The following is a 20154-nucleotide window of genomic DNA, read 5'->3' as shown; positions in this document are numbered from 1 at the left end:
CTTCTCCCTCTCTCTTCTCTCTCTCTCCTCTCTCTCTCCTCTTCTCTCTTCTCTCTCTCTCTCTCTCTCTCTCCCTCCTTTTTCTTCCAATTACATTTCATAAAATGTTTTCATTTCATAAGCTGCCTTTGATGGAATAATGGAAATAAACTACAGTGGGAGAGGAATTTTGGCAGCCCAGGATTGCCGCCGGAGGAGCGTCTTGGGGAAACACTGCTTTGTGAAGAAAACCATTTCTTCCTTTCTTTCTTGCTCCTGTATTTCTGTATTTCCCGTTTTCTCTCTCTCTTTCTCTTCTCCCTCTTTTTCTCACTTTCTCTTTCTCTTTTTTTCTCTTGTTCTCTTATTTTCTTTTCTCTTCTCTGTTCTTTCTTGCTTATTCTTACTCACTTGCTCTCTTTCCCACTTATTCTTGTTTACTCATGCTCTTTCTCTCTCATTTTCACTTTCCCTTATCCTCTCAAATTCTTATTTTCCTCCTTTTCTTATGAAAATCATTTTTATTTTCCAGTCACAGCAATTCATATGCAATGCATCTCTTTACAGAACAATATCTTGCATACTTCATGGGTCTTGTTGCAAGTAAATACTATGCAGTCTTTGGCGACAGAAACTTTGACGGTTTCATGATGCACACCCTGAAGACCTGCGCTTTGATATTGGCCATTTCATCTGTAAGTCAAATCTCATTTGTTGTGTTTCTCTCTCTCTCCCTCTCTCTCTCTCTCTCTCTCTCTCTCTCTCTCTCTCTCTCTCTCTCTCTCTCTCATCTCTCTCTCTCTCCTCTCTCTCTCATCTCTCTCTCTCTCTCATCTCTCTCTCTCACATCTCTCTCTCTCTCTCTCTCTCTCTCTCTCTCTCCTCTCTCTCTCTCTCTCTCTCTCTCTCTCTCTCTCTCTCTCTCTCTCTCTCTCTCTCTCTCTTTTCTCTCTTTTTTTTATTTTTACTCCCGATTTCATTTGCAGATCTGATTGTTTTTATCGGAACATGATTTTTTATCTGTCCATTGTATTGATAGGTCTAATATCCAACAATCCAACATGATTATTATATCTATTGACCATTGCATCCTGGTCTTATATTGCAAAATTATTATTTTTATGCTAACCATTACATCTTTGGGTCTGATCTCTTATATTGCTTCATGAATTTGCTTTTATATTAACCATTGCATATGTAAGTTTGATATCTGCGACTGCAACATGATTCTGCCATATTGTTATTGTAGCTGCCATATCTGTGAATGTGAATCCCACACAGATAACGAAGTTTTATATTAAGACATTAGGGAGGAACAGCTTTGATGCAAACCCTGGCCAAAAAAAAGGATCTTATCTTACCTTTATTTGGGAAAAAAAGGGAAAATTATCATATCTTGATTTAGACAAAAAAGGGAAATTTTCTTAATGTGGTGATGACTGAAAGGGACATTTAATTACCTTGATTTTTACCAAGAGGGCGCTTCACATGCAAATCGACCCCAAAGTGTGAAGTCCTGTGCTTCCATGGGAGGAGTTGTATGTAACTCAAACCCTAATGATGATAATATGTTTGTGCTTCATGAGAGTCTCTGCTTCGCCAGGTGATTAGCGTAAAGATGTACATCAACAGCGTATTATACATCACCTGGAGACAACTGCTTGATAGAGCTCTGCATCGCCTCTACTTCTCAGGGATCAACTACTACACTCTCAATGTTCTTGATTCTAATGTTGATAACCCGTGAGTAGCAAGTGAAGGTTTGAAAGAAGGAAATGGATGGAATTTTCTGTTTTATGTTATTGATTGTGTTTGTTTTGTGTATGTCTTTCTTTTTTTCTTCTAATTCTCAGTTTCTTGTAAGCTTTCAAAATTTCCTTTTCTTTTCTTCCTTTCCATTTTTTTTCTTTCTTTCTTTTTATAGATAATGGCAGAAAATGTTGTCACATAAGATGAATCTATACTTTTCTTTTTCTTTTGCTTTTTTTTTTTTAAGATATTTATTTTTTGCTTCCCTTTGCCCCTTAGAGACCAGCGCATGACCCAGGACGTTGACAAATTGTGTTCGTCGCTGGCAACAATAACAACCAAGGTTATAATCGCACCATTTCAGATTGGCTATTACACTTACAAAACCTATGTAGGGTGGGTGCTATGTATTTTGTTTTATTATTTTGTGTCAGTATATTGTATCAGAATAGATTACAGTTATTGTGACTTTCATGTTATGCAGTTTGTAAATTAGAATGTCTTTTATTTTTACACAGTGTCAAGTTTTGATCATTCTATCATTTTCTCCCATGAGCAGAACAGGATGGCTCGGCCCAGTCAGCATCTACGCCTTCTTTTTTGTCGGCACCATAGTCAACCGCATTGTCATGTCTCCAATTGTGAAGTTTGTCATGAAGCAAGAGAAATGTGAGGGAGATTTCAGGTGAGGCTTTTAAGCAAGTGTTAGGCTGTATGGCTCTTTCTCGTCCTCTCCTGTCTTTCTATTTGCCTCAGCTCTTCAAGCTTTTAGATGATATTAATTATTAAAGCTCACAAGCTGATGAGGCAAATGCAGTTTAAATATCCCACTTTGCTTTTTGGCCAGGCATATACGCCCTTTGGATTGATATAATATTACACACACACAAAAAAAAAGTAAAGAATAGTATATTTTGCCCTTGATACTCTCATCCATAGATTCAAGCACATGCAAGTACGCATAAATTCAGAATCGATAGCCTTCCACGTCTCAGGGCCAGTAGAATCTTGCAAGACAAACAGAGCTTTGGATATCTTGGTGCAAGCGCAGCAGAGGCTCTTCAACAGACAGGCAAGGAGGACACTGAGGAGCATTGATGTTAAGATGTATAGATGAGGAATTAACATATATTATTTTATATTGTTTGCTTATAGATTCATTATGATTTTGAGTATGAAGTCTGAAAATTTAAACACTCTCTCTCTCTCTCTAATAATAATAATAATAGAAAATGAGTTGTTGTTTTTTCTTCTTAGAAAATCAAATTGAAAGATCATAAGGAGTGGTGTTGCAATGTACAAATACAATTTTTAAATTTCAGATTATTTTGAATTTTACAAGATATATGTTTGACTACTTTGGTTCCATCATATCCTATCTGGCCATTTCAATCCCCATTTTTAGTGGGAAATTTGGTGAAGATGAAGATATTTCATCCGTCATCAGTGCCGTAAGTCCAAGGAATCACATAATGGAATCTTGTTTATATGCTTGATAATACTGATAAGTTTAGGTTATTGGATATATTTTGTAAATTCTCTATTCTAATTTTCATCTAATATTCTTTTTTTTCTCGTTTACTCCCATTGACTAAAAACCATGTATGTTAATATGAACTATATATAATTAACCTCATTGCAAGTAGCATTTTCTCACCAAGCACTTCACAGAATACCAACCCCAAGCTTCCTTATCCCAAACCAGTATGCCTTCGTCTCAATGTACCTGGTGTTCAGCCTGACCTCGCTCGTGGACTTGGGCAGTCAAGTAGTGGTATTATCAGGCGTGACACATCGCGTTGCTCAGTTGGTCGAGAGGCTGCTCAAACTCCAGCATGAGTGGGATATTAATACACTGCAGGTAGGGGGGCACTAATGGTACGGATTGTATTGTGATAGTCGGGAATATTGCTCTTATTGCTGTCATTACAGTTGCAGTACTGCTGGTAAGTTATAGGATATGATTATGTTTATTGTTAGTAGTATTAGTATTATGCAGATATCTCAGGTTCATGGTTATTATTGTTATAATTACCTTTGTTACTGGTTTTGTAGTTGATTTTAGTATTGTTGTAGTTATTATTATCTGTATTATTGATTTGATTATTTCTCTTTTCTCATTGTTCTTGTTATTGTAATCTCTGTCATTCACATTATTTATATTGTTTTACTTATTATTAATTTTCTCAGTATTGGAAATGAATCGGTATTTTGCAGAAATAATCTCTACTTATATTTTCTCACATATCCTGCTGTTCTCATTATGTCTATAGTCAGAATCACTTAAAGTTGCAAGAAATGTGAAATTGCGAGAACCACAATAACGTCATCTTCAGCTTTACATTTGCATGTCATATAGTTTTTTACACATTTTTTCCCTAATAATTATTTTCTTTGTCCCCAGGCCTCATCTTCCTTTACGAACATTACGCAGAATCTCCGAAAGCGATCTGGGTCGAGGGAAAGCACCGCGTCGTCTAGCGACTCAAGGTAAGGAAAACGTGTCACTTCATTAGGTCACTTCTTTGGTAATGATATGTCTACGTATTTGGTCTTTGAATTTATCAGTGATGGTCATGTTCGCTTTACAAAGAGTTTAATAGTTAGAAAGAGTTAATGGCATCAAGTTTTCTTTTTTCTTTTTCTTTTCTTTTCTTTTCTTTTCTTTTCTTTTCTCTTCTCTTTTCTCTTCTCTTCTCTTCTCTTCTCTTCTCTTCTCTTCTCTTCTCTTCTCTTCTCTTCTCTTCTCTTCTCTTCTCTTCTCTTCTCTTCCCTTCCCTTCCCTTCCCTTCCCTTCTCTTCTCCTCTCCTGTCTTCTCTTTTCCTCTCTTTTCCTTTCTTTTCTTTTCTTTTCTTCTCCTCTCTTCTTTTTTCTTTTCTTTTTTCCTTTCTTTTCTTTTTCCATATTTTCCAAAATAGAAATCAGTTTTATGTGATAATTCAGATGTGAGCAACATCTTTACAAGGTCTTAAGACATTCTAGTTAATGAGCCTAGATGTTTTATGCAGTTATAGTCTTCACCTATTGACTCTAAGGTTAATTAGAGGTGGAAAACTTCTCAGTGAAAGTTTATAGAGAATTAACTTGTAAATAAGGAAATACATTGATCCTTCCAAAAATGCATTGGTTAATAAATTCAGAAGCAAGAAATTTGGAAATTTTGTGAAACTGTTGTCTTATCTTCTAATAAACCTGCAAGTAATTGATTTTTCTGCTGTCTTTCAATATTGAGTGGATGCTTTTAAGCCATTACAGGTTTGAAGTAAGAGATATTTACTAAAGACACTTGTAATTACATAGCTCCATAATTAACAAGCATTATGTTCCAGACGCCTTATCGAGGACTCTCCTGAAAATGAAGTTGAGGTTTGTGGGGAAGATCAGACAGCCTTAGACATTGCCTTCATTCTCAGGGATGTCACTATTTCAGCCCCAGGATCAAATAAGATATTGGTTTCAGGTAAAAAAAATGCATTTATCTTATAGTAATGTGTTTGGTAGATATAACTTATTGTTTTTGTTGTTCTGATGTACTGAATTATGCTGAGAAATCTCAAAATTCATACAAATAAGTACTCTCTTTTAAAACAGTATCATTTGATGCTGCTGCTGGATTTAAATACTAATAAACAAAACCCAACAGATTTGCAGCTGGTCATCAAGAAAGGTGAAAGTCTGCTGATCATGGGACCAAGTTCTGCTGGAAAGTCAAGTATCCTGAGGGTATTGCGCGGATTGTGGCCGGCTGCTCGAGGTACTGTGGCTCACGACTTCCCACCAGGACCCAAGTGTGTGATTTTTCTTCCACAGAAACCTCTTATGACTAACGGCTCTTTATTGGAACAGGTATGAATGTTTGACGTATGTTTTGCTAAGGAAAATACTTTGAGTTTTTTGCATATAGAATATGTGCAAAAGACAAATTACCTAGAGGACTTTGTTTAGAGTGTTCATAGAGATACATACAAGGTTGAAAGAGATATATATGGTAAAAGATATGAAAAAGAATTTGTGTCATAAATTTTTAAATTCTTTTGATATGACAAGATTAAAGTTCTTGTCCTCTTAAACAACTGACATGATTTTTTTTCTAGTGAATTATAGAGTTGCTAGGTTTTCTGGAAAATATAGTTGAATATCTCATTTGAGAAGTCCTCAGAGCAAATACTAATGGTAGACTTGCATAACAAATTTCAGACTAACATGTTCATTTGTTAATTGACAAATGTTATTTTATTCATATTGATGCTCTTTGTTTTGCCTTTACTTATGTATGTTGAACTTGACTAGTCCTCACATGTGGATGAAGTTGCATGTCTTGTCAAGTCATGTCATGTCTTTTCTCTCTCTGTCTCTCTCTCTCTCTCTTTCTCTCTCTCTCTCTCTCTCTCTCTCTCTCTCTCTCTCTCTCTCTCCTCTCTCTTCTCTCTCTCTCTCTCTCTCTCTCTCTCTCTCTCTCTCTCACTCTCTCTCTCTCTCTCTCTCTCTCTTCTCTCTCTCTCTCTCTCTCTCTTCTCTCTCTCTCTCTCTCTCTCTCTCTCTCTCTCTCTCTCTCTCTCTCTCCCCCCCTCTATCTCTCTATCTCTCTATCTATCTCTCTTTTTTTTACACACACACACACACACACACACAACACACACACACACACACACACACACACACACACACACACACACACACACACACACACACACACACACACACACACACACACACACACACACACACACACACACACACACATAATGAGATATTAGCATATAGAAGCAGGAAAGGTGAATAAGTTTACCAGTTGTAAAACTGCCATAATGTGCATTTTCCAGATCATCTATCCTCTGCGCCTAGACCCCAATAGTCCCGTTAGTTCAGAGACGTGTGAGGAGATCAAGAGTCGTTTAGATGCGCTCCACATGAGTGAGTTGGTTGCCAGGTGTGGAGGTCTCCAAACGGATCCCGATTGGAATTGGTAAATATATGTTTTACTTCTTTGTAAGGCAGGTCATGTGTCCTTTTTTTTTCTCTTTCTCTCTCTCTCTCTTTCTCTCTTTTTCCTTTTCCTTTTTCATTGGTCTTGTACCTTGTTTCATTTCTTTGGTTCTTTTTATTTTTCTCCTCTCGAGTTTTGGAATGGGTTCTTTTTAGTGATAATGACTGTCTGTTACTTTAGACTCTAAATTATCAAAACTGGACATTTGTTGGTAATATTTAAAGTAAAAAAGTGTATGTTTTTGTGTGTTTGTGCATGTGTATGTCTGTCTGTCTGTCTGTCTGTCTATCTTTCTGTGTCTGTATGTGTGCATACACATAAATATTGGCAATCTTATTGTCCATGGTCATGACAGATGCAATGTACACACTTCTCTCAAAGCTGACATGACCCTTTTGACACAGGAATCCTTGATTTCTTTAAACGAGACTTTACTTGATTTTCGCCATATCTTGGTCTTCTTCCTAACTCTGATACATTAATTTTTTTCTTCTTGTAAAGATCATTCATTGACACTACATAGATTTAAGATTCATTACTCATACTATATAGATAATAGAGTTGATAAAAGGCACAAATAAAGTCCATAGTTTTGGGAAGAGAATAATAGGTTATGTGAACTTAAGAACAATAACCACAACAACATGAACATCATAGAGGTTTGATCCTTCCAGGAATGATGCCTTGTCACCAGGAGAGATGCAGCGGGTGTGTTTCTTGCGTATTCTTTACCACAAGCCACAGTTTGCTTTGCTGGATGAGGCAACAAGTGCTCTGAGCCTCGATGTCGAAGAGCAGCTCTATCAAGCCTGCCTGGACCAGAACATCACGATTGTTAGCGTTGCACATCGAGAGTCTCTCATTAAGTATCATGATCATTTACTCACTCTTGACGGGAAAGGAGGATGGAAGAAGGAGCCAGTGAGTTAGGAAAGAAGCCTGGAGCTTTTGAATTTTAGTCCAGGATTGCTGTTCTTTCTTTCATTCTTCCTCTGTCTATATTTTTTAACAATGTGTGTGTGTAAGAGTTGATATCCATGATTCCTTTATTTGGGACTAAATTTAATTTCTAATCTTTTAACCACTGCAAAGGAATTGTTATATACTTTTCACTTGCAAATTGAGAAATTACATTCCTAAAACTAGCAATATCAGTGTACAGGAAATAAGAGAAAAGATAACTTTGAATTTATATAATTACATGATAAGATTATAAAATATCTTCCACATATACGAATTGGGTATTTTATGCAAGTTTTGAAAAGGGGACTAGATTATAGAATGTATGAAAGAGTTTACTTTTATTAGGGAAAATTGCTACTATTGTTGGTGAGTAGTTAGGTGGGAATCTATGCTGTAAATACTAATTTTTTTTAGCTGAAAGAAGGGTGCAAATCATAGGTCAGATTGTGTATGTGCTTCTGTTCAGAGCACTTATCCAGTTTATAATGTTTCGTAGGACTATAATTATTTTTAAGAATGTGCTTTTAGAGCAAATATGTTTGAAGAACTTTTCTTATTATCTTTACTACAACAAAGATGTGTGTATATATTTTTCTGTAGTTTAGTGCCTTCTAAAAGTAAAAATCCTCAGTATATTTTAGATACTAATTTTATAAAGTAGTGATACTAAGTTGTTAATATAATCACAAAGTGTATGTCATGTCTGAGTTCTGTTTATACAATATTGCTGCTTTGTGAAGTTAAAAGTATTCAAGTGCTTATATGTTATTTGAATATCACCATTTGCACACACGCACACGCACACGCACACGCACACGCACACGCACACGCACACGCACACACACACACACACACACACACACACACACACACACACACACACACACACACATACACACACACACACACACACACACACACACACACACACACACATATACACACACATATACACACACATATACACATATTTATACGTATATGTATATATTTGTGTGTACAATTTATTGTCAATATGTACACATATCAGTACTCCTTTATCCCAATTAATCAGAATGCATGTAATAAAGCAGAGGTCTTTTCTGTGCCAATGCAAATCATATATATATATATATATATATATATATATATATATATATATATATATATATATATATATATATATATATATATATATATATATATATATATATATATAAAGTACAAAATTAATGTCAAAATAGAGCAAAGGATCAAAGGCTAATGCACAGCAGGCAGCTTATACAAATGGGTTTAACAGTCATAATCATCTTGTAAATTTCTCTGTGAAATGAAATATAATCACAGTAATAAGGGAATAATGTGAAATGAGATGTTTCAAGCCCAAATTCCCTTTGAAGTTTGTTTTTTCATAATCTAAAGGGTAATGACCTTGGATTCGAAAGGTTACCATTCTAAGGGAGGTAGAGCACCAGGTTTCACCTCATCAGCATTCTCACATTATTGTGTTTGTATTTTTGTTCAACAAAGGCACGCACTCACTCATTCACTCACAGGCACGCACTCACTCATTCACTCACTCACTCACTCACTCACTCACTCACTAACACGCGCATGCACGCACACACACACACGGACACGCACATAATTAATGAAATAGATATGACTAATAGTGTGTGTTTGTATATATAATTTCAGTATTTTTTTGTCCTGTTAAAGCTTCCATAGTAGGTTGATACTGTTCATGAATATGGATGTATATATATATATACTATAAATGGAGAAGTAAATTGTGGAATTAAAGAGCATAATTTTTTAGCAGCCAAGCTTGTTTTTTGCATGCTGTGGAGAAATATGAGAAAAAATTGATTAAAGTTTGTGATGAACTGATGTTTCATTGTATGCAAGAGTACTGCAAACCATTGCTTCTGATGTAGGTACTTTTTAAAAATAAAAAATTTTGATCACACAGACACACAGACACACACAGACACAGACACAGACACAGACACACACACACACACACACACACACACACACACACACACACACACACACACACACACACACACACACACACACACACACTTTATAGCACATGACCCATATAAATGCTTTGTTATCAACATTTTAGTTCAAGCAGCACTTCAGTTTGATGGTTGACAGTATACCAATTAAGTTCCATTACTTCTTGTTGTTGTTCTTGATATTATTATTATTATCACCATCATTATCATTATCAAAGTCCCAATAAGTAGTCAGACCTTGCAAGTTGTCCTTTGAATAAAAAAATAATAATAATAATAAAAACTGTTCTAGTTCAGCATAATAGGATGTTGAAAACATCTAAGAAGAGACTTATGCTTCAGCCATGCTTCAACAAGACAGCAATAAAGGAAATGGCAGAGGCTTACTCTGAAGCCCTCCAGGTCCCTGAAGACTAGTGTGTTAGACTAGTGGCAGCATATTATTATTATTATTCCAGATTTTGTTTCTGGAAAATATTTGCTAAATTACGTAATTTTCTGAAGAGGCATGGACATTTTGTCTTTTGCCTTTAACATGTGCATAATGTTCAACAGATTATTTCTGTTTTGATCTTCCTTTGCCACCAGTTACTAATCATCTGTTCTCATATTTCCACACACTGCTGGTGCATTGTGTGGAAATAGGAGAACAGTAAGTAAATCAATAAAGAAATTTTTGCTTTTATCCCCTAGTCTTATTCCTCACATTGCTTATTGCACAAAGTGTATACATCCCTGTTCACAAAAACTGTTGGATTTCCCACAATTTTTCTGTTTTGAATGAGACATACAAGTGTCCACTAATACATCTGGTACTTTTGGCAAGTTTCCTTTAACCACACTTCTATATCTTTACCTCCCTTGTAGACCCTCTTTTGCATGAGCCAGTCACAGTTGTGTTTCCTCATTGGTTTTATTGTGGATGAAACTTAGTGAATGTGGGGTAGAGTGCTGGTACTGTATGGTATATTTCATACAGCCAAACCTAGATCTTCCCAGCCTCTGGGCTAGTACAGTGGTAAAGTGTCGGCCTCTCATCCAAGGGGTTGGCAGTTCCCGCCCCACCCAGGTGCGAGAAGTTGCAATTGTCACGTTGAAGTAACTTCTGTGGCTGGGCACCACGGCGGGTAAGAACTAGGTTCAGTCAAGTCAGCAGCAGCTAACACACGTGAGCAAGTCGACACAGGCCGGGCTCCCCTCATGGGCATAGCCCAGGCGAGACTAAGCTTCGCATATCGGACTTATCCTTAGATCTTCCCACATGCCCCTCCACAGATATTACAATGTATCACAGAGTTACCTCCTGGTATATTGTCTTCTTATTTTCATACATACAAAAAAAAATTATGCATTTTAGTTTTACATCATACTGATTTTACATCCTCATAATAATCTATCACCTTTTCCAATCATACACAAGGGTAACTGTGATGGCTTTTTCAAGTTTACATTGTACTGATGCTGTGCCTGCAACGAAACTCTTAGTGAAGCAAAACTTCATGCTATTTTTGCTGTTGGTGGGACACAAGCTGGAAGACTTGCAGTTCTTTGGGGTTGATAACTTAAAGACTTATGTTTAACAATGACAACAATCGTCTAAAAAGACTAAAGCCAAGTTTGACATTTGCTCCAATTTTTTAATAAATGGATATAGAAACATAGTGCAAAATATCATATCTTTAATATACTTTCTGGTCCATCACCTATACAAAAGGAATGTAACAAAATACACAATAAAAAATCAACAGCAGATTCTCTAAAAATATCTAAATACAAACAGAAAACTTGAAATCAATAGTCACATCCTCACAAATAAAATCCACTTTTACTAAGGTACTTCCCAAAAGCAAATACCCTCACTGAACCAAACTGAATAGCGGAAGACATCTGGTGGAGCATAACTTTTAATAGTTCTTCCTTTCAATGTGTACACCTGACTACAGGACAGGTGGTTTTACAATATTTCTTGATGGTTTTCTGTCACCTTCTGTAGCACAGGAGGATGAATACAAAAGTTCAGTTTGTGTCTCTCTATATTCTTTGATATATATATATATTATATACATAAAATACATTTATCATTCACAGTATCCCAATAATCAAAGTCTGGATGCCAATTACTTTGGAAGGAATTTATCACAGTTTCAATTGCAGACAATAAAAATCCCATTCCCTCTCAAACCCCATGCTACATTTCTCTTGTCTGCAATTCTGTCATTTATTAAAATGGAATACAAAAATAGAAAAGTTTCCCCCTGTATTTGCCATAAAATAAATGTATGTTAACCATGCAAAGTAAAGACTTAGTATAACAATTTTACATTCCTTTTTAGCATTGCAAGTCTACATGACTGTAGCCAATTCACTGCTACCCTTGCCCAAACGGTGATGAATATGACCAATGGATTCTGACATTTCCACAAAAATTTCCAGACTTTTATCAGTGGCTGTTAACTCTGCCCTTAAATTAACCTCAATACATACTTCTTTATATAGTCAACATAAAGTCCATAAAGTTGAAAAAAATAAATAAAATTAGAAAAAGTGTTTTAACAGTTATCAGAGTACAACACATGCAACATTTATAAATGCAAAGAATGTTAAATAAAGGCAGGAAGGAAGGTTGTCTCTGACACTCAACATTTTTCTCAACTCACTCTTGCTCATTTTATGTGTTCTTTAGCATTCCAATATTTAATCCTTTTCACTTTAACCTACAGAGATCGTATGTCTACAGTGTCACTATATCACATTGCACTGCCCTGAAATACAAGAGTGGGAAGAAGGGGGGAGGGGGGAGGGAGGGAGGGAAGAAGGAAGGGAGGGAGGAAAAAGAAAGAAAGAAAAGGAAGGAAGGGAGAGAGAGAGAGAGAATGAGAATGGGGATTTGGCAGGCTTATTAATATCTATAAAAAAGCATAATAACTTTATTATCCATTCACACTAGCATAGATACCCTATCCTTCTCTCCAATCAAAAAATTGGACATAACAGGCAATGAGCAAAATCAAAAACCACAAAGACAACTTTTTAACAACATTCATGGTGAATAATAAATAGACACATGAAGGAACTAAATCTTAGCCATGTATCATAATAAATCATAGAGAGACTATATTCAAGAACGGCAAGTACATATAAACTTCACTACTCTTGGTAAAGCTTTATTTTATCAGGATGGTCATGTACAAAAATAATCTTCTTGCACCAGGATCTTATGTACAATAGTTAATGTTACAGCTTTCTTTGCACTGGTATTCAACCTCAGTATGAATATACACAACTTGAGAACCATCGTAAATGTCCGTTTCCTGAAATAAATTGCCCTTGTCCATTTTCTCTCAAACTTTTTACGATCTTGCACTTGTCCGTTGGCAATAGTGTTAAAAGGATTTGGTCTACAGCTGTTAATTAAATAATCTTTGAAACGCCCTTACTGTAAATTCTTCAGAAATCACATCCATACATTTCCACAAGTTGCTTCTTATTTTTCCTCAAATACACTTGAACCACACTGTTAATTCTTCTGCAAATTCACTTATAACCTGAGCCATGAAATATATAGAATAAACACACTATTTCATTGTCTTTTAAGCATCTTAAATTGGAAACAGTATTATCTAACTGTTTTCACTGAAATAAATTACTTTTACATCAACAAACTGGTTACCTTTATTACTAGCTATTTTATATGTGATCATGTATAAAAACTTGCAACTGAATATTGGAATATTTCCTAAACAGCTGTGATCTACAGTGCTATACTTGCAAGATAAGTACACATAGACTATCACAAAAGCATTTCTCTTTTCTGTGTTGCTTGGCACTTTGCTTTAACATTAATTTCCTATTATGCTACTGCCATATCACTACCCCCATCACCACATTATTGTATGCATTTTATTTCTTGGTCTTCCCATTATACAAAACCACAAAATTTCCTTAAACATCATCATAAATCCCACTCCATGTATGCACCAAGACAGGACACCAACATTTTTTTGTGCTCGTATATCTGAACTGACTGACGAAGTTGTAGACACCTTGTTTAAATTATTACAAAACATATCTTGTTACTTCCAAAGGAAATGAAAAAAAATTAGAGATGAGCACAGAATAAACAAGAACAATGGAACTTATATATCTAAAACTCAGTCTACTTCACACAAATAAATATAAAATATTTTCAAACAGTTTCATCGTACAAGTGCTCCCTGATTCTTCAAACTATGCAAACTGACATAAAACTGAACTCTTTTACACTCAATTTTCTTCTGAAAAGAAAACTACACCAAATATGATCCAGGCTCTTTTATCAGAATGCAAGTGGTCACTCCAGTGTTAGAAGATTCCTTTTACAATGAGATTCTAAGGTATCTTAGGGGAAAAAATAATGGATGTGGTAAAAAATGCTTTAGAAGCCTTACAGTAAATGTACAGAAGATATTCAATGCCAAATGCAAAAAAAAGAAAAAACAATGTTTAAATCAACTGCAATACAATCAATATGAGCACCCAAGTCTTAAAAAAGGATAAAATTATTGTCTGAAGAGTCAGTTTTGACTAAAGATTTAATGCCCAATTGTATGGCTTTGAATTTTAACTTGGGTCTTCAATTATTTCTCGAGATTTTTTCCATTCAAATCAATTTCATAATGACCAAAGAAACAATAAGGGAGCGACTTACAAATGTACTGAAAATTCAAACAAATGAGTGACCATGATATTTGATTATTATGTACTGTACAAGGTAAATGTTATCATGAGAATAGCTTTGCGACCACAAACATTCCCAGTCTTCTTAAGTAAATGTTTTGACGGCCTTACTCCAAAAGACTGTACCACAAACAATTAATTATATATCAGTTAACAATCTAAAAGTGCTACATAGTGGTGTAGTCTAACTGAATATATAATTGTGTTACACCTACTGCATTAAAGATAGCCCTTGACTGCTGGAGTACATATCTTGGGTCGGCAGCAGCAGACACTTCGAGTTTAATATTTCCAACGTACTGTCCAGTGCATAACGTCCAGAAGTGTGGCTCTTGCACACTGAACACACCAGGCAGAGCACTGATCTTGTAGAAGCAGCCTGGCAGCGCTCCGTCTAACTCACGTGGTGATCTCTGCATTAGAATCTCTATCGAGTTCCGTAACAGTCCCAATACACTCATAAAGATTAGAACGGCAATGAACATGGAACATATGGGGTCAGCAATCATCCAGCCAAACATGTGCATGAGAATGGTGGAAACAATGACTCCAACAGAACCCAGAGTGTCTGCCAAGATGTGAAGATAGACACCCTGCATGATCTGTGAGCCACCTCCCCCACCTCCATGAGAGTGTCCATGGGATGCATGACCATTATGCGCACCCTGTCCATGCCCATGTCCATGATCGTGGCTGTGCCCATGTCCACCCCCTCCATGACTGTGCCCATGGCCACCACCCCCATGACTGTGTCCGTGACCACCATGCTGGAATGCAAAAATTCCAACAAGGTTTACAAGGAGACCAAGGACAGAAACCACAAAGAGGCGCTCGTGCTTAACCTCAGGTGGTTCTATGAGCCGCTCGACCGACTCTGCCAGGATGAAGAAGGAGACAAACAGGAGCAAGAGCCCATTCATAAACCCACCAAGAATCTCTGCTCTCACATATCCATATGTGAACGTGTCTGTGGCTCTCCATTTGGTGATCACCTTCGCTGCCAGGCCCACTAAAAGCCCTGAGCAGTCAAAGAACATGTGGAAGGCATCTGAAATGAGCCCCAGACTGTTGGTCCAGATACCGTAGCCAAGCTCCACGAAGGCAAAGGTTAGGTTTAGCAAAAGGAAAAAGAAGAGATTACGAGCATCCGAGTCTGAAAGGATTAGTCTGAACAAGTTGCCAATGAGATCCTTCACTTTAGTCCTGCTTACTGGCACATGGAGCTTGGTCTCCTCCACATCAATGGTTATGGGCAACATTGTAGCTGGTGTTGCTTTTAGGTCGGATATTCAATTATATTTTTTTTTTTCCTGTGTCCAATTGACTCAAAAATCACAGCAGCTTAAGGATTCATTATGGATTTTTTCACATAAAAAAGGGGGATAAATTGGAACTGTATCTTCCACAGGAATATTTTACTTGGATGGCTGCAGTCCAACAGAACCTGTGATATTCCAATTCACAGACAGAAGTAGGTCAAGGGATTGCTGTTGGTGACCAAGATGCAGAGCACCTGTGGAAATGCCCACAAAAGTCTCTTTTACTGCATCTTCTGTCAGCACAGCAATGCAGAACTCATTCTCATCATGGTTGACCCAGAACTTTCACCACCAGAATCTGGAAATAAAAACTAGAATTACTTTTTAAAATTTCTGGTAAATGTACTAAATTTTACTTTCACTACTTAAGAAGCAGTAACACTTATTGTTGACAAGGGCTTCTTCACAAGAGAAACAATGGACAATCTCCCCATCTTACACAGCTTATAGATTTTTCTGCTCCTTTTTTTTATTAAGATAGTGTAAAAAAAAAAGTTGCTAGTTATATTGAAGCTTCTTATCATTTCCTTTCAGTGCACTGTTTCAATAGTAAAATGGATCCAACAACAGATCATGAACAAGCTTGCTAATAAAATCATCACTACACTAAGAAATTAAACCATAAGAAAGGAGGTATAACACATTCCTTAATATTCTCGGTATATTTAAACAGAGGACATACTCTATGCTCTAAAAAGTAGTAGTCATACTGAAGCTAAGTCATTCTTGTTTTACCCAGACTTTGAAAGAAACCCCAAGGAATTTTAACTTTTGAAACACTCACAGGAAACATTCTACTTTTGAAGCATAGAATTTAACCAAATAAGACCACCATGCTATAGGGAAAAACAGAACTAATAGTTTTTGAGACTGACTAGACTCCTAATCAGACGGTGCAATCTGTCAGCTTTACCATCTGACCCAACAAGTCACAGCTCTGGTAATGCTCTATTGCTGTGGCTCTATCTATATTTTGTTTCTGTACTGAAGTTACTTTGTATATGTCCATTAATACCTTATTTATTTCTCAACGTAATTGCAGATTCAAATAGTGCAAAAACCTATATACAGAAGCAAAGAACTTTTGACTCAACTCTTGAAACTGTGTGTGTGTGGGTATCAATAAAGGAAAAGGAAAGAAAGGTTTTCAAAGCCTTCATAGTTTATTAATTTTAGTCTCCAACCAGAACCTTTCAATGGCTAATATGTGATCTCTAAATTGAGGTAACTTTTCCAGGTTTTCTTTGTTATCAATCAAATTTCTATAAAATGGCAATGCTTATTGTGGTATCCCTTGCTTTTCAAAAGGTTGCTTTATACTACTTAACATTTGCAAGTCATTAGCACCGACTAAGAATTTCACTAATAAGAAAAAGATAAGAGCAAAAACAGCACTGAAAGACCACATATTAGTGGCCATAATTACTGTCCCAAAGATTTAAGCCAGCACCAGTGCTTAATTTGTGTTCCTTCTGTTTGTCAACATATAACAAATTTTAATAGGGAAATCACTCAAATATTACTATATTCATTCTCAAAGAAATGAAAGAAAGAAATATAATTTTAGGTTTCAACTGTTATTTGGTGTGATTAAGGAGGCTGTTTTCTGGGGATTTGCTTCCACACTATACCATTCCAGATTTTTTTTAAATGTTTCATAGAAATGCTCTACTTTCTGACAGTGCTGAAAATTGTAAAATGCTAAATACATTCCACTCTTGGGCAAACTGGAGAAAAGAAAGTGTCAGTCATTGCACAGCAAAATATAAAAAGATCTATTCTCTTAAAAGGTCATGTATTTTAAGACCAACAGGTAAATGAACTTCTTTTTTAACTACTCTGGGCCTTAAAAGAGACAAAATATTTTCCCCTTTCTATAAAACCAGATGTCTGGATTGTTAGATAAAACAAGGAGTTAAGATGTTCAACAAGTCTTACTAACAGACTAACACATTTACCACTACCCTATATGCCAATCCTCACAGCCTAATGGCACTCTAACATGGCACTCTAAAAACAGCAAATGAATTTCCAACATGTACATTCTGCTATAGCTAAGGTTCAATTAGTCTTGGGGGAACTCTGAAACCAGACTTAGGTCAGGAATTATTCCCCTTTTGGCTAGGTATAGGCATCCAATCTGGGAAACTGGAGGAGCTAAACATGCAGTATTATTTGCAACAAATCACACAATTGTCTTTCATGGTCAGTGACAATCCATTGCCTATGATACTCACTGAGGTCTGCTAACCATCACTATGCAGTTTTGTAATCTGCCTATACATTCCCAACAATAAGGATACTTGTAATACTCCCACTATAGGAGGGTAGCAGCCTGAGGCTATTCCGAGATCAGGGCAGAAAGTGAATTGTGGAAAAAGGGCTAAGATTGAGCTTGTAGACTCCCTAGCAATTATTAAGCAAATAAGGAACCAATCTAGAGCACCCAAGTTGTGGATGAAGTGGCAATTGCTTGACTCACCCCTGTTGGGTTGGACTTATTATGATAAGGCCTTGTATCACAATAAGTTACAGGACATAAATTACAAAAAAATTTCCTGCCTTGGAAAATGAACAATGCAGGGCTACAAAGATGGTACCTTGGCTGCAAGACCTATCATACGGACAGCGGTTGAGAGAGTTGGAATTGCCAACTCTTGCTTATCGAAGGGCAACTGGAAATATGACAGAAACATCTAAAATCATCAAAGGTTACTATCATGTCAAATTAAGCCAAGATATGTTTGAAAGAAGTTAGGATGCAATAACATGGGAACATAGCTACAAGCTTTTCCAGAAACATTCTAGACTAGAAATTCATAGAAATACTTTTCTTTTTGGTTTATGGAATGCTCTGTATCCAAACGTTATGAAGGCAAACTCCATCAACACCTTCAAGTGGAGATTAGATAGAAGTTGGGTGGATATCAAACTTAAATATAATTACACTGCTACCCTTCCAACCTCACAAGCTCAGCAACATAGTGTAATTATAAATCAAGAGCTGGAAGCACAGGCTCCATAGAAGCCTATGTAACTATGTAACTGTCCAGATCCATTGGTTTTGCCTGGCTGTCCCAAGGTAGAACATAAGCCTAATGATGACTCTGATATTGACGGACTGCACTTGGTGTCTACTGTCCAGACATATTTGTCTGCAGAAAACTTACTATAGAAACAATACTGGCAATATACAGAGTGGTGCAGCCTCAAGTGATCAACATAAACTTTTGAAGCCAATGTTATATATTTATAATGACCACACCAAGACAAGGAAAATCTGAGGACACTTTCATAGAGTGAAGAAAAACCTACACTTTCTGATATATGAAATAATCTGAGTAAGTGAAGAATGATGTAAGAAACTGAGAAAATAAATGCTTCTCAGAGACTAAGTCCATGTGATCTGTTGGGGGCCAGAGTGGGGGGGTTTAGCTAAAAAGGAAATATAGAAATGAGGTGGAGTTCCAGAGCTAAAGCACCCTGGTTATGAAGGTCCTTGGTTCCTACAGCAATGCTTGTGGATTCCAAGCAGCACCCCCAAGGTTGTTGGCTAGAGTACTGGGCCTTGGTGTCAGAGGGGTGCAGTTATTTTGCAAACAGTTACCAAGACAATATAATTTGGTATAGTGTTTTGTGTGGACTAAAACTACTATAACTGGACAGATAATGTACATATACACAATAAACAGTTCATCATCACAACACTAGTTTCAGCAATGCACAGCTTCTCTCTAGAATTACAACTTACAAAGGAAAAGGGAAAGGGTGCCCACAATAACCCAGCATTGACACATCCAGGGAATTCAGACTTAAAAAAATCTATCTTCCCCACACATAAACCGAAAACGGAGATCCCTAGCAACTATTCTCTTTAAAACGGTTCCCCCCAATTGCCCAGCCATTGCCCAAACGTTGATCCTGGAAGCCTGCAGTGCCCCGGGAGTGCCCTGGAGTGCCCCAAGAGTCCCCGGGGAGCGGCGTGTGTCCCTCCACTTGACACTTTCCTCGCCAGCTGGGACCGAACGACAATCTAGGACAGCCTTAAATACGCAACTACCCTCCCACCAAACCCTATAAACACACGCCCCCTCGTGCCCTAATCCTCCCCGGGACCGGCGAACCTCACCTGGACTTTGATTCACAGAGGAGAGGGAGGAGGAAGGGTCGAAAAGGCAGCGGCCGATGGGGCTCCTCCAGCGGATCCACTGATGATGTACACAAACCGCACTCGCCGCTCACTCGAGAGTCTGTTCGCACGGTATTTGCACCTCTGAAAAATGTACACTTATTAATCTCATCATTACATGTTATTTTAACTGATTTAATATTAATTTCTAAGTCTTAGGATGGGAATCTTAATTTTGAAGGTTATGTTATGGTTTTACACTATAGTTTTTTGGTTGGTGACGGAGGCGGAAAATTCGGCAAATT

The 20154-nt window shown here is 36.9% G+C and overlaps 2 protein-coding genes across 2 annotated transcripts; one reads left to right on the top strand and one right to left on the bottom strand.

Annotated features, from left to right (window-relative positions):
• Positions 1-546: 546 nt before the first annotated feature.
• LOC119576798 (lysosomal cobalamin transporter ABCD4-like) lies at positions 547-8440 on the top strand (the record flags this gene model as incomplete). The annotated part of the gene is given in 12 exon segments (XM_037924443.1): positions 547-674; positions 1583-1722; positions 2008-2124; positions 2288-2413; positions 2668-2800; positions 3051-3179; positions 3434-3589; positions 4133-4218; positions 5059-5189; positions 5373-5575; positions 6553-6695; positions 7391-8440. Coding segments are annotated over 12 exon segments (1748 nt in total), but the record flags the coding sequence as incomplete, so codon positions are not given.
• Positions 8441-11349: 2909 nt separating this feature from the next.
• Positions 11350-19953, bottom strand: LOC119576799 (zinc transporter 7-like). The gene is made up of 2 exons (XM_037924444.1): positions 19850-19953; positions 11350-16018 (listed from the first exon to the last, which is right to left on the bottom strand). Exon 2 carries the CDS (start codon positions 15658-15660, stop codon positions 14569-14571), a length of 1092 nt encoding a protein of 363 aa, XP_037780372.1. The 5' UTR covers positions 15661-16018; positions 19850-19953; the 3' UTR covers positions 11350-14568.
• Between the last annotated feature and the right edge of the window lie 201 nt (positions 19954-20154).

Source organism: Penaeus monodon, chromosome 9, assembly GCF_015228065.2.
Source record: "Penaeus monodon isolate SGIC_2016 chromosome 9, NSTDA_Pmon_1, whole genome shotgun sequence".
NCBI lineage: Eukaryota > Metazoa > Arthropoda > Malacostraca > Decapoda > Penaeidae > Penaeus > Penaeus monodon.
This window is presented reverse-complemented; position numbering and strand designations above follow the sequence as displayed.

Excerpts from the sequence above, each read along its gene's own strand:
- LOC119576799 (XM_037924444.1), bottom strand. The coding sequence starts at position 15,660 with ATGTTGCCCATAACCATTGATGTGGAGGAGACCAAGCTCCATGTGCCA.